The sequence below is a fragment of the Schistocerca nitens genome, chromosome 3, assembly GCF_023898315.1.
Source record: "Schistocerca nitens isolate TAMUIC-IGC-003100 chromosome 3, iqSchNite1.1, whole genome shotgun sequence".
In the NCBI taxonomy this organism is placed as follows: Eukaryota; Metazoa; Arthropoda; class Insecta; order Orthoptera; family Acrididae; genus Schistocerca; species Schistocerca nitens.
The window spans coordinates 652,300,699-652,316,495 of record NC_064616.1 but is presented as its reverse complement, the minus strand read 5'-3'; the positions used below and the strand labels follow the sequence as shown (position 1 = coordinate 652,316,495).

Genomic DNA, 15,797 nt, shown 5'->3' with positions numbered 1-15,797 from the left:
GTAGGGATCTGTCTAGGACTGAAATATCTGTTTCTTTTCACCAATAGGTCTATGTATTGATCCTCTTGTGGTGTACCTATGACCACTAGCATGCTTTTGCATAGCTTTTCCAACTTTAGCAGCCTTTTTATTTGCAAGATGACAGTTGTGGCCACACCCATCATTATGGCCAGGATAGTGACACTTTGACCAGCTTCAAGTCATCCACCTGCTCCCCCACAATTTGAAACACTCAAAAGATTTCTTGCAGACATTTTGCTGTACCACACAAAGTGTTGCACTAATCAGTTCCACAACAAAATTCATCAAACACTGTGCTGCATGAACACTCAGATGCATACAGACTGTTCATGCATTGGCTTCATGGCAGTTAACATGTCTCACCCTCTCATCTGAGATGTGGAGGAAGCCTTGCCTCCAACTACCAAGCATGCAGAATGTAGTTGTCTGCATCTTGTGGCTCGCATTGGCATCAATAACACCTGTTCCTTGGGTTCTCAGGTCATTCTAAGTTTGTATGGGTGGCTGGCATAGGTAGTGAAGACTGATGTCCACACAGGCAGGGTGCAACCAGCTCTCACAATCTGCAGCATTGTTCCCAGAGCTGATCGAGTTCCTTTGGCCAGGAGCACTCTCCTACTTGTGAAGTTCACATGGTGGTTTTAGGCAGGGCAACAGTTAGACCTTTTATGGTGAACACTCATGGGTAGATATGCCAAGAGTGAGATCAGACTGTGTAAAAAGTCAAAATTTTCACAGTAAATTTTTGAAGTGTTTGTAACAATGTCCCTGAATTTACTGACCTCCATGAAAGTTGTTGCACTCAAATTACCCAAAGAAGAAAGTTCTGAAATGTTTAGCAAGGCATGGAATGTATATAGAATGGAGAGATCAGGAGCCATAGGAAGGGGAGTGTTCATAGTCATTGACAAAAATCAATCTGTCAAGGTCAAAACTGAGTCTGGCTGTGAAGTTATCTGGGTGCTTGTATCAGGTTTCAACAAACAGAGGTTAATTATTGGAAGTTTTTACCAGCCATCCAGTTCTGTCTTGATAGTTTTGGAATCATTCAAAGAAAGTCTATGCTCAGAAGTGTGTAAGCACTCAGAGCAAGCAATATTAGCTGCAGGTGACTTTAACCTACTGAGTATAGACTGAGACATCTATGGATATACTGCATGTGGCACAGACAGACCGACTTGTGAAGTAGTTTGAAACATGTTTTCCAACCACTTTCTTGAGCAGTTAGCTTGAGAGCCCACATTTAATGGAAATATTTTAGACCTTGTAGTTACAGACAAGCCTGACCTTAATCGCATTTGGGAGGACGACAGTTCAATCCCGTCTCTGGCCATCCTGATTTAGGTTCTCCATGATTTCCCTAAATCGCTTCAGGCAAATGCCGGGATGGTTCCTTTGAAAGGGCACTGCCGATTTCCTTCCCCATCCTTCCATCACCCGAGCTTGCGCTACGTCTCTAATGACCTCGTTGTTGACGGGACGTTAAACACTAATATCCTCCTCCTCCAAGCCTGACCTTATCAACTGTGTCAGTATAGAGAGCATGATGCCATCATAGTGACCATGCTAAGAAAATTAGTACATCCATCAAGAAGGCCTGGACAGTGAAGGGACATCATTTACTTCTAGTATGATGGATAGAGAGGAATTATGGGGAAAGTTTATACATTTTGTAAATTCTGTCCTGGAGAAGTATGTGCTGAGTAAGTGGATTAAGGATGGAAAAAATCCAGCATGGTTAGTAACAAAATTCAGAAAATGCTGAGGAAGCAGAGATTGATTGCAGTCTCAGTTCAAGAAAGAATCCCCAGATGATGTCAGGCAAAAGTTGGCAGAGATTTGTGTGTCTGTAAAAACGTCAGTGAGAAAAGCATATGATGACTTCCACCATCATACCTTAGCAAAAGGTCTTGCTGAAAAACCAAGAAAATTCTGGTCCTATGTACAATTTTTAAGCGGGTCAAAGGCTTCTATCCAATCAGCCACTGGTCTAGTGTGACAATAGAAGACAGCAAAAGGAAATCCACAGTTTTAAATCTCATGTTTAAGATATCATTCACACAGCAGAATCATACAAACATACCATCACTGGACAGTCACACAGACTTTCGTATGAAGGAAATATTATTAGGCATCGCTTGCATAGAGAGTTGAAAACAAATGAGTCACCAGGTCTGGATGGAATCCCAGTTTGGTTTTACAGAGAGTACTAGCCCTTTCCTTAGCTTTGATTTGTCATAAATCTCTCACTCAGCACAAGTGACTGGAAGAAAGTACAGATGACCCCTGTACATAAAAAGGATAACAGAATGGACCCTCAAAATTACAGACCAATATCCTTAAAATCAATTTGATGCTGAGTTATATTGGTCATATTTTCAGTCTGGATATAATAAATTTCCTTAAGACAGAAAATTTCGTCCATTAAACAGCATATAGTTAGAAAGTATCAATCACCTTTCATTTTCTCTTATGGTAATCTGTGAACTATGCAATAGGCAGATTCCATGTTTATAGACTTCTGGAAAGTGTGTGACATAGTGCCACACTGCAGATTGTTAACAAAGGTATGAGCATATGGAACAAGTTTCAAGCTTGTGAGTGTCCTGAAGGCTCCTTAAGTAATAAAATCCAGTATGTTGTCCTCAATGGTGAGAGTTCATCAGAGACATGAGTATCAGAAGAAATACCCTAGGGAACTGTGGTAGGACCACTCTTATTCTCTATATACTTAAATGATGCTGCTGCTTAGTGACTGTAGTGGGATGCAAGATGATTTGGCCAAATTTTATCTATAGTAGAGCAGGTGAATGGTTGACTTCAGCTTATTGAGTGTTTATTAGGGAAGTGTGGGTCATCTGTAAAGGAGATTGAATATAGAACAGTTGTGCAACCCATTCTTGAGTACTGATCAGGTGTTTGGGATCCTCACCAGGTTGTATTAAAGGAAGACTTCAAAGTAATTCAGAGGCAGGCTGCTAGATTTGTTATTTGTCGATTCAATCAGCACACACGTATGATGGAGATGCTTTGCAAACCAAAATGAGAATTCTTTGAGGAAAAGCAGTGTTCTTTCTGAGTAATACTGTTGAAAAAATTTAGAGAAAGCTGACTAGTGAATGATTCTACTGCCACCAACATTCATTTTGCACAAGGAATGCAAAGATAAGATAAGAGAAATTAGGGCTTGTATGGAGGCATACAGACAGTCAGTTTTCTCTCACTCTGTCTGTGAGTAGAGCAGGAAAGGAAATGAATAGTGGCAGTACAAGGAACCTTCCATTAGGCACCATAATGTGGCTTGCAGAGTATGTATGTAGATGGAAATGTAGTTCTTAGGGTGCATGTGATGTTTACTCTCGCTACTTCCATCTGGGGAATGAGCTTGAAGAATTAGAACACTGTAACAGCTGGAGACTGGTCTTGATCCAGCTGATAATGAACCTAGTTTCATGTCAGATAAATAGATGGAACAAATTATGACAACCACATGTTAGTCCAGCAAGTCTCTCCTGATAGGCTACATTTCCTGCAGCATTGTTGCATGTGCCAGCACAGTAAGCAGCTAATTTTCCAGTGCAGGTACATTTCTGGAGATGTCTGAGTCAACAGTACATCAAGCCTTATATTAGTGGAACTGTGCTCTTTACAAGTAAGTTGTAGTTTCAACAAGATGCATGCACGCATGCATGGGCAGATGTGAGTATTCACACAAACTGCAGAAGCACGTGATTGATCATAATCAGCATGTATGGGCTAATGTGAGTCACCAAACAAACTATTGAAGCATATGATTAATGATAATTTTCTATTATTTTTTGAATCAGGATTGTTGGTGACTGTCAATGCCTTATCTTCTTCCATCTATTATCAATGGAGAAACTTATAATGTGTTTGTGGAGAACATCCACCTGATTTACTAGCAGATGTGTTATTACCTGTGCAATGGAACACATACTTTAAGCATAATGCTGACCATCCTCATTTCAGTGTCAGTTCCTATCAATATATTTGTGGCAAATGGATTGAAAGCAGTGGACCAATTCCCTGTACTCCATGTTCTCCAGATCTAAACCCATTAAATTTTTATTTATGTGGGAATTTGGAAGAACTTGTGTATTGAATATTGATACAAGATACAGAGAATTCTCATGCTCTTAATTTAGAAGGCTGTGAAATTACATACATTTACTCCAGAGACACATCAGTGTATTCAGGATTGGATATGCTTGTATCAATGCTGAGAAGGATATATTTCATGTAATATACTGGTATTTTCTGTTCATGTGTGTATCCTATTATTAATGTACAATGAAGAATAACACAAAATGATTCTGTATTGGATATAGGTAAAGTATCTGCAGGGCCATGTCTATATAACGTACTTCCTTCTTCTATGTACCACCGAGAGTAATGTGTTTTGAAAGTTTAGCTGTACCTTTTGGCTATACCCAGTACATTCCATTCACTGATGAAATTATGCAGCACAAGACAAGTGATCTATGGTAGTTCTGGGTAATACAACAGTCTTTTACCTTTATTCACATTTCCCACACAGATCATTTCCATTCAAATGCAACTTTTTGTTAAACAAATTAATGAACAGTAAATTTTTAACTTAAGGTGACACATTCAAATTACAAATGTGGTGAGTGATATAATTTAAGAAGAGAAGATCACAAATTTATATTTGACAATTTAGTTAGGAACATTCTAAGCTTCTATAATAAAGAAACAAAAATATCTCCTGCAAAAGTATTAAGAAAGGATGCAGCACTAATACACACCTAAGACTATAAACATATCAATCTTTGCAGCCCACATCTTTCATGAAAGTTTTGAACTGGTGATGTCTAAGATCTATGAGCCTTGGATACACGATTTTTTTGATGAGTTAAGAAATACACTGGAATTAAAGGCAGACACATTATCTTTATTTTTATTTTTTTATGCAATTACATGTGTGGTTTGGCCACATGAAATGAAACTATTAATTCTTACAGGAGGCCAAAATATTAAGGTATTGTTTAAAGGGAAATATACAAATCTTGTCAAACAGTAATTTCTTTCAATAGTGCAATATCCAACATATTTTCAAGAATTTCATGTGTTTCAAGGATATTTCTCATAAAAATCACTGAACTGCATAGTGCATGATTCAAATAGTAACATACCCAGAAATAGGGAATAACGTACAAAAATTTTGCACGCCTTTTTAAATGCACTTTCAAATGATTCACTACTCAAAAGGTTTGTGGTCGTTCATTAATGAAGAGAGAGGAAAAGTAAGAAATCAGGCAGAGGACATCTGCCCACTGATGAGCGGAAAAAGCAACGCAAACCCTCTCGAAGTAGCCAATACTTTTAACAGACATTATATTACTGTAGCAGATGAATTAATAAGTCAAAATAAAACAAATGCAGTAAGTAAATTGTTAAACCCCCCACATACAAATCATACTATGGTTTTCACACCTACAACAGATGCAGAAGTGTCAAACCTAATAAAACAACTTAAAATTAAACATTCATCTGGCTTGGATGGTGTCACATCACATCTCATAAAGGAATGCAGGGAATGTATATTAAAACCATTGACACACATGCTGAATGCTGCGATAGAAGAAGGTATATTTCCAGATTCACTGAAAGTAAGTAAAGTGAAGCCAATATTTAAGAAAGGGAACAGGGATGAATTAGGAAATTATAGGCCAATATCATTGATCTCAACATTTGTTAAAATCTATGTAATGATAATAAAGAATAGAATTGTAAGTTTTATAACTAAGTACAGTATACTGCATTCATCACAACATGGTTTCAGAGAAGGGAAGTCAACAAAAACAGTATCAACAGATATAATTGAGCACATTCTTAATTTACTTGACAGGCAACAAAAGACTTGTGGGATTTTTATGGACCTATCAAAGGCATTTGATTGTGTGAACCACTCAAAATTAATGATGAAATTATATCAGTATGGAATTAGAGGAAAATGCTATGACATACTTAAATCTTACATTACAAATAGGAAACAATGCACAGAAATCAGACATACTAGTGGGGGAAATATAACAAACTACAGATCAGAATTACAAACAGTTAAACACGGTGTGCCGCAAGGGTCTGTGCTTGGGCCAATACTATTTATACTCTACGTAAATGACTTCCCTAGCTATATAAGTCAGAAACTTATAATGTATGCTGATGACACAACAATCATTTGCACAGCTGACACAAAAGAGGAGCTTGAGAAGGAAGCACTCCTGACTATTGAAAATGCAAATAAATATTTAACACAAAACAATCTGTTTATGAATCAGTCTAAAACAATGAATGTAGTATTTCAGACCAAGCATAGTGAAAATTATAATATAAATGTTAATATAAATGGAAAGACTATTAAAGAAGTGACCAGCACAAATTTTCTAGGAACTATAATAGACAAACATTTGGCATGGGGGGAGCACATAGATGCACTGTGTAAAAAGATAAACAAACAGATCTTCATCATGCATAAAACAGCTAAGACAGTGGATAATAAAGTCCTCAGATCAATGTATTATGGACTTGTCTTCCCACATTTGTCTTATTCAGTTCATATATGGGGAAATGCACAAGCTGGCTACCTAAAAAGAATATTCAAATTCAGAAAAGGGCAGTGAGATGCATTGCAAAAATACCACCAAGACAGACCTGTAGGCAAGCTTTTGTACACTATAATATTATGACAGTATATTCACTGTACATATACCAAAGCATAATGGCAGTAAGGTCAAATGTAAAACACCTCCTAAATAAAGATGTACACAAACACGGTACAAGAGGAAATGAAAATTACTACATGATAAACAGAAATCTAAAACTGGCTATGACTGCCCCAGAAGAAGCAGGCAAAAGGCTTTTTAATAAACTCCCCAAAATCATTAAAAAAGAAACATATCTAAAATGTTTTAAAAATCATTTGAAACTATATTTCACAGAGAAATGTATATACAGTTTGAGTGAATACTAAGATGGTGTTGAAATACATCATTACTGAAATGTACCTTTAAAATTATCATTTCTGTATGTTGTTTGGATTTGTGTGTACATATAATGTGAAACATGTAAAACCTTTGTATGATTATGGACTATTTCTGTTTAATTATTTGTTTCATTTATATATAATGAAATCAAGTTTAATATTAATAGGCTATTGTATGACACACCCAATACTCTCAGCTAGATTTTCAGCTGGAGTCCATGGGCAAAGAATAAATAAATAAATAAATAAATAAACTGTGTTTGATATATTACTATTTTTTGAGGCAGACTTGTCAATGGATGTTATGAAATAAACAGTAAAGAGATTTCTTCAGCTGCTAGAATAAGACTTTATATGATGAAGGACTGAAATTAAATATTTCTTGAATTTAAAAGAACTCTAATGCCTCACAGGTTTCCTGTAAGGTTTTAATCAAGTCACTATTGTTTAGTGTGGATTTTCCTAAAATTTAGATTAACAGTCTTTATACCTCACTACCCATTGCCTAAGTAATATATTGAAATTATTCTTAAAATGTAAACACCAAAACCCAGATGATAAGAATGTGTCTGTCAAAATGCTTAGATGTATTTTAACATTAGTTTGCTGTCCATTGTATGTTACAGAAATATAAACACTGATTAAATAATGTGACTAAATAAATAAATATGGAAACTGTCTGAGCAACAGATACTGCAGTATAGTCCATAAAATAGATAAAAATGAAATATTCCTTGTTCTAAAAGTGTTAAACAAATATGGATCCCACAAAATTATAATAGCTAGTATCATGCCAAACTGACTGTCATTGGAAAATTAAAATATACTTTTATTCTGAATTCACAACTACTGTGCAGTTTCATGTGTATGGCCACTTTTACATGGTGGTCAGAATTATGTACTAGATGAAACATAGTTAAAACACAAAATTACCATTAACTGTTTGGTCATATAATCATATAATCCATCAAATATGCATGTTTGAGTTACAGCTAGTGTTCCTCAAGTCATATAATGCAAAAGAGTGTATGTGGTGAGCCTGCTCTGCAATGAAATTAAATAAATTTTTCACAAAAGACGAGTGTTATGGGAAACTAATTGGGTGTTCATGTCCAGGCCCCTATATTTTTATCTTCTTCCTGTTTTCCTTTTCATTGAATATCCATATATCATTTCTTTGCTTCTCTTGTTAACATTCCATTGGGAATGGCTGATCAAATTGATACACCAAAATTTTCTGTCAATTATGCATCAAAAATTCACAACAATGACACATTCTTGCTACTAGCTTCCTTCTCTGACCCTTTTTGTTGTTGGTACGTCTGTACTGGAGTAACTGCTATGTTGTCAGGATATCTGCTTACTGTTCAGTTAGAGACAGTGGCCTCTCCTGTTTTATTACAATGGCACATTCACTTCATTATCAACATAACTTTTCAAGTATTAGAGAGCTACTTTGGAATGTTAAAGGCATTTAACTTATTTTTGTTAAGGCTGTCTGAATATCAAGTATTAGATTGATACACTACATCTTATTGTGATGTTTTATTGGAATTTTCATATATTAATTGGGTTTTAATTGATCATGGTATACTACAGTAAGGCTTATAGTCTCCTACACCCAAAGCATGTCACTGAAATACAAAACATGTTATTTTTAAGAGAACAGTAATGAAGTTCAAGAGAATTTTGTAAATGAAGAGGATACAAACTGTGATGACAAAATTTAAGTTCAGCCAGAATATTCTGAAACAAAGTAAGGAGAAGACAGTGATGGCGGGGAGGAAATGCAATCCAAAAACAAAGGAAGTAGGTTACAGTACACTTGTTCACCCACTGCTTGAATACTGCTCAGCAGTGTGGGATCCGTACCAGATAGGGTTGATAGAAGAGATAGAGAAGACCCAACGGAGAGCAGCGCACTTCGCTACAGGATCATTTAGTAATCGCAAAAGCGTTACGGAGATGATAGATAAACTCCAGTGGAAGACTCTGCAGGAGAGACGCTCAGTAGCTCGGCACGGGCTTTTGTTAAAGTTTCGAGAACATGCCTTCACCGAAGAGTCAAGCAGTATATTGCTCCCTCCAACGTATATCTCGCGAAGAGACCAAGAGGATAAAATCAGAGAGATTAGAGCCCACACAGAAGCATACCGACAATCCTTCTTTCCACGAACAATACGAGACTGGAATAGAAGGGAGAACCGATAGAGGTACTTAAGGTACCCTCCGCCACACACTGTGAGGCGGCTTGCAGAGTATGGATGTAGATGTAGATGTAGAGAGGAAGTACTTGAGAAAAATGAACTGTACTATATTGGAAGGAGGAAAAAGACAAAATGGGATAAAGTTTCATCATCATAGGGAGTATGTTTCAGGGCCCACAATATTATTCAAAAGTTACCTGGACCTATAGAATTGGGAAAATAAATGAGAAAGCCTTTGGAATACTGCAATTGCCTCATAGTTCATTCAGTTTTGTTAATTATAAATCCATAAATAAATAAGTGAAATGAGAGCAACAAAACTTCATTTGAGCATAAATAAACATAAAACTAACAGATGTTATTCAACTGAAAATATTCAAAAGTTTCTTATGTTTAGTTGGCATTTCCAAAAGTAACAAGTAAGTAACAGCCAGTACCTATAGTATCTGTTGGGAAAAGATGGAGATGGCATTGAAAAATGTTGCCTCATAATGAACATAAAAAATTTCAAATTCAAAATGCAGGGCCTTAGATTTGTCACTCATATGACTTGCAATGATGGCACTGAAGGTTGAGTGCTTCATGCAATTTTGCAAGAAAAGGGCACCATTCAACCATAATTATATTTTATGCAATGATCAGTATGAGGGGAATGAATCCATGAGGAATTTATCTTGACAACAATGAAAAAATATGTCAGAAGGAAACTATTTCTGAATCAACCGCCTCATGCATTAGATTTGGATCAAAGAAATTTGATACTTCAGGAATTCATATGGATCTTCAGCAGAGGCTAAATGTTATACGTAGGTTCAATATATATATTTTTTTGGGTCCAACCAAGGCATAATACCATAGCTGTTTGGGCCCAACCCCAGACATATGTTGCAAATTACTTAAAAGTCATAACATTAAACTTTATTTATTCATTTTTTTTGCTAAACATGACTTATTTCAGAAGGAGTTTGTTCCTTTTCATTATATTATAAAACCCACAACAATAAATTCCTATTCCTGTTGAAGGTTAGCATTAAATACTCTCTCTGTCTCTCCTTTGCCCATTGATAAATGATGAGACAAAAATCAAGTAGAAATAAAATACTGAAAACTTGTAGATGAGTTACTTTACACAAAATACAACATAAACAGATTGGTCCTGCTGTGTTACACAAAGACAAACAGTACATAAAACGTGGTGGAACTGGTAGCCACACCTTCTCATCTGAATCACAGATATTTAAAAACACAACATTAGACATATAGGTCTGGAATATCAAAGAAATCATCAACAGGATAAAATTCTCAAACCCTAGACATTTTTTGTAAATCCAGACATTACCCTGAGTGGCACTTAAAAAATAGGATTTTCTGGGCAAAATGTAAAGAACAAGCAGAAAGCAGAAGCAGGAGTAAAGAAAATGGAACTGGTTTCAAGAGGAGAAGGCATAATACCTACACATTAAATAAAAAACTGACTAAATAATGTTGTAAAGGGTTTCAAAAGCCTTTCCATTTGATGTACATAGAAACTTTTTACTCTGACAATGGGAAAACTCCTCATTTGTAGCATAGTCCAAGAGTCATGATCAAACAAATGAATGATTAACATTTCTATTGTTGTTATGCACTTATATCATTTTTGTCTTTCAGTAAAGATATTTGCCATGTGTTTAGTCAATAAAGTTTAATAAAAGAACAAACGAATAAGCCATGTGATCAATTTGATACACAGCACTCGAACCTGTTAAGAAGAGCAAAACATCTGACAGAGGGTTCAGGAGGTAGACAGAAGACTGTGTTGGTAGACTGTCTCATAGTTTATCATACACTGGTTTTTAACAATAATTTGATATTGATTTTTAAGTCTATGATTAGGTACATATAATAAGGTCCCTGATTCATTTAAGGGCATCAGCTTCCAATATTTTATCTTTTTTTCAGAAGTTCTTTCATTGGCTGCTGTTCTGAAGAAAGAAGATAGGAGACTGCATATAGACTTGTCCATATACCATAATGAGTAAAGCAAAAACCATTGAGAAAATGTTGTTACATCTAGTTATTATAGTTCCCCATTTTATCTGGATGTTCCTTCATTGCTGGTGCTCCTGAGGGGAAAGATGGGAAGCTCTGTATGGACATACCTTGTATTTCGTTATAGTGTACTGTACAAACAAAACTGTCACAAAATGTTCTCACATTTAATTATCACAGTAATAACTTGTAATTATGAAGCTGTCAGCTATATCAAAGTTCTCCCCTCTTTCCTTTTCTGCCATTCACACATTGCATTATATCACTTTCATAGAATATCTTGCCACTCAGTTTCATCTCTGACCATTTGGCCACTGTATGTCACAGTACATTGTTACACTTCTAAGTGGTATGCTGTGTTACAGCTGGTTAGGAAATACTTGACGACATGTCTGGTAATGTGGGAAAATATTTTATTACACGATTTTCTCCCTTACAGCATGTCCCATATCCACCATCTGTGATTCCACATGACTTGTGTATAATTTTATTGCACACTAGGCCAATGTTACAGTATTTTTACCATTATATTATATGGCAAAGAATTCATCTGTAAGTCTAGTATGTAAATTTGACAGATTTATTCTTTCAAGAAAACAATGGATAGTTGTTTTATAACTTGCATTGTAAGAATGTCACAATGTGTATTGTGTATGGAGTTTGGGCCATTGCATGAAATGGCTACACAGTTAAAACCACAAAGTAGTGATAAGTAAAAGAAATAAAAGAATACTTTATTCTCATCAATGATAGCCAGTGCAGCAGAATGTTATGATTCAGAACACTAGTAAACAAAATAACTTTTAAGGATTTACAGAAATCCTTTTTGAAATTATGAAATAATATTTACATTATAGAATTCTAAAGGTTATTCTTTTTCTTAATAACATGTCATATACCATAGTGCAATGGGGCAATCCAAATGCAGTTAGTTGTTTTTTGAAAATCTTTATGTTTGAATAACTTTGGAAATGTTAAAGATGTTAAATATATGAAGCTAAGTGAACCAATGATAAAGATAAAATTTTATGATTCCCAAGCTCCCTTTGCAACAATCACTGGATAAGAGTGTACCAGATGCTTTGTACTGCATGGATCCATAATACCTTAATGGAAAAGTACTTGTGTGCTATTGAATTCCTTAGGATGAAAATTGATTTCAAGCTGTCTTAAGATAAACACATGGTCAGAATGATGTGTAAAATTAGTAAAGAAATACTTGTTCTCAGGAAACTACACCTCTATAATAGCACCCTGTACTCAAACTCATTTCTCATGCCTAATCACACAGTGTGTAGTACCATACTGTGAGGCCACAAAAACAGCACAAACAATTTTTAACCACAAAAGAAATCAGTGATTAAAATATACAGTGTTGTGCATTTTATGCAGACTCAGCATTAGAACACAGTTATAAAGTTGTTATTTATGGATGTTACTATTCAACTGGTGTCAATACAATCTTTAAGCAGAAACTGAATTGTGATCAGAACTGAGACATCCTGACACACTTAAGAGTTACATATAATCACTCAGTGGAATAAATGACTTTAGATTATGTGAAATGCTCAATCATATGAAAATATGAAAAAGGACAACTTGTTTAAGGCTGCTCTCACACAGCGAGGTATACGGAAAGTAATCTACACATGGATGCAAATTTAGCATACAAGTTACCATATGAAGAGCTGATCAACACAGTTATTACATGTACTGTGTTTTGGAATGTGTACAGCAACAACCACATTCAATAAATGACTCTAAACTGTGCAGTGAAGGATACTTTTTATTATATGAGATTTGAGGATTCTTTGCATGACTTACTATTTAAAGATGTCTGTAAGAAAAAAGACTGCTTGTATGCATGTGTGCAAACTCTTATGAAGATAAATTCATGATTCCAAGAATATACACATATTACACAATAATAAAAAGTTTGAAGACTTTTCAAATGAAGTTTTTGTGAGAAGTTAGTTGTCTTTTTATTTAGTTTCTGGCAAGATAAATTCATGACTCTGAGCATATACACATATTACACCCTGAAAACAAGTTGCAGGACATTTCAAATGAAATTTTTTGTAGAAATTAGTTGTCTTTTTATTCAATTTCTGCCACTGAAGATTTTCCAGCATTTAGCCAACATTCTCTTGAAAGTCAAGGAGCCATGTGATCATATGCACATACCTTCTTTACACATACACAATGACTCACAAACTTGTCATGGACCTCACGCTTAACTGAATAATCTGATCAAAAGTACCCAGACATATATTAGTGGACATAAATACAGAGTGTGTCCACCCGATGGCTTTATCATGGCTTTAACAATGCTGGGGATACTTTCAATGAGATATCTGAATGTCTGTGGAGGAACGGTTGCCCATTCTTTGAAACTAGAGAAGGTAGTAACTTTGGGGCCTGGGGTCTGGGGTGAAGATGACATTCGAACTCATCCAAAAGGTATTCCACTGGGTTTAAGTTGGGACTCTGAGAAGACCAGTTCACTTTAGAAATGTCATTGTCCACAGACCATTACCTCAATGCATTACCATACTGCTTTATGAATAGATAGCTTTTATGCAGATACAAACAATAATTTTCTCCAAACTTCACATCTACTGTACAAGTTGATAAAGCTGTAAAATATGTCCCTACCCCTCTGCACTCAGCATTTTCTTAAGTGTTATAAAATCACCACAGCCTAAACATGAAAAACACCCCATACCATGACACCACCTCCTCCATGCTTCATTGTTGGCACTACACATGATGGCAGGTAACATTCTCCAGGCATTAACCAAACCTAAACCCTTCCATCAGATTGCCACAGGGAATAGTGTGATCACTCATTTCTAGCCATCCACAGTCCAGTGGAATTACTCTTTACACTGTGTCAAGCATTGCTTAACACTGACTATAGAAATATGTCACTTTAGAGGAGCTGCTTGGGTGGCTTTAGAAAGCTTGAAATGTCCCTGATGGCTCTGTTGCTTATTTAAATCCAATGACTAGACCACATTCGAAACCACTGAGCTCTCTTGATTGACCCAATCTACTGTTCTACTTCTCTACTGACAACACAATTCTCTCTGCCTCCTTTTATACTGGTGGTCTTCCTATTATGACATCCAGTGGTCAGTTATTATCTACATGTATCTGGATACCTTTGATTAGATAGTGCATATTTTGATACAGGAACAACTTTTTTCATGTTCAAATTTTAGCTTCCCACACTTCTAACAAACTTTTTCATATAGAAAGTGCAGGTTTCCAATTACTTAGCAGTAGCAACACATGGTATTTTATTTGTATTGTATGCTTAACAATAAGAGAAATTGCAAATTATTCTCCTCATTTGGATTTTAGATTAATGAAACTGATCAAATTTTCAGATACAAGCCACAAAAATGTGGATACGTAATGAAACACTATTGTATTCCAGCTGAAAGACATTGTTTTTCTTTTGTTCAGTGATTCAGTAATTTATTAGTAGAGCATCCCATGGCTCTACTGTGGGCATGAGTAGAGAGAAAATACCTGTAATTATTCAAGAGAAGCAAATTGAAACTATGATTTCTTTACTGATGATAATTCACAATTTAGGATGTTGAAATTTTACATAGTGGCACTACTGTTTTATATGCTATGTATTTATTTCTTTGTATTTTGTTTTGAAAACAGTGTAGAACACAATATTAATTCTAAACAGCCAATGTAATAGATTATGAATAAAAATAATGAATTTCTATAAAATAATTCCATACCTTTTTAAATATTTCCGAGTACTCTACCACTGGAATACACAGACAGGCCTAGAAATGGGCCATGGTCATGAGTATATGGTTTTCACAGAGGTATTATGTGATCTACTACACTTAATTACAGAATTTTTTTACATCTGATAAATACACAGCAACAGAGGAAAATATAGGTAAGAGTATTTAAAATTATATACTAACTGGTAACAGAATGTATTACATGTACATAAAATCTGCATTACTAGAAAAAGTTAAACAATAATTGACAATCCAAGTTATATTCTACATGAGTTGATGATATTAATGTAACCATGAACTTTGTAGAAGAGATCTTAAATCTGAACTGTAACAAAGATGTAAGTTATGTTAAATCTTGAATTAATTATTTCTGTTCCAAAAATAGATAGAGAAGCAATGTAATCCATTCTACAGATGTTTCTCTTTAAGTGCTAGTGAAATACTGATCCATTTAAAAGGTTTACATAATCTGTAATACTCCATCCTAAAATACTGTTGTGCATTGAATAATACGTTCTTATCACAAACAGAAAACCACCAGAGATTTGCTGTAGTTACTTAATTTCAGTTAATGGTAAGATATTGGTCACAAGCCTACAATTCATTGGCAACTTCCAGCTCCATCTCTCAATGTTATTCTCTATTACATACATAAAAACCACAAAAATATTTTTGCACTATTTCAGAAAGTCTGCATTGTCTCATTTGCAATGGACTGCATTATAACTTTCCTAT

The 15,797-nt window shown here is 35.2% G+C and overlaps 1 protein-coding gene across 7 annotated transcripts in view; it reads right to left on the bottom strand.

The window, feature by feature from the left end:
* Positions 1-15,797, bottom strand: part of LOC126248617 (cAMP-regulated phosphoprotein 21) — a 1,051,584-nt gene that overhangs the window by 121,842 nt on the left and 913,945 nt on the right. For 6 of the 7 annotated variants that reach the window (XM_049949775.1, XM_049949781.1, XM_049949779.1 and 3 more), the window contains one exon: positions 15,051-15,098. The exons of the other annotated variant lie outside the window; for it this stretch is intronic. In XM_049949775.1, the coding sequence (XP_049805732.1) occupies positions 15,051-15,098 (48 nt within the window). The remainder of the gene's footprint in view (positions 1-15,050; positions 15,099-15,797) is intronic. 7 annotated transcript variants of the gene reach the window in all.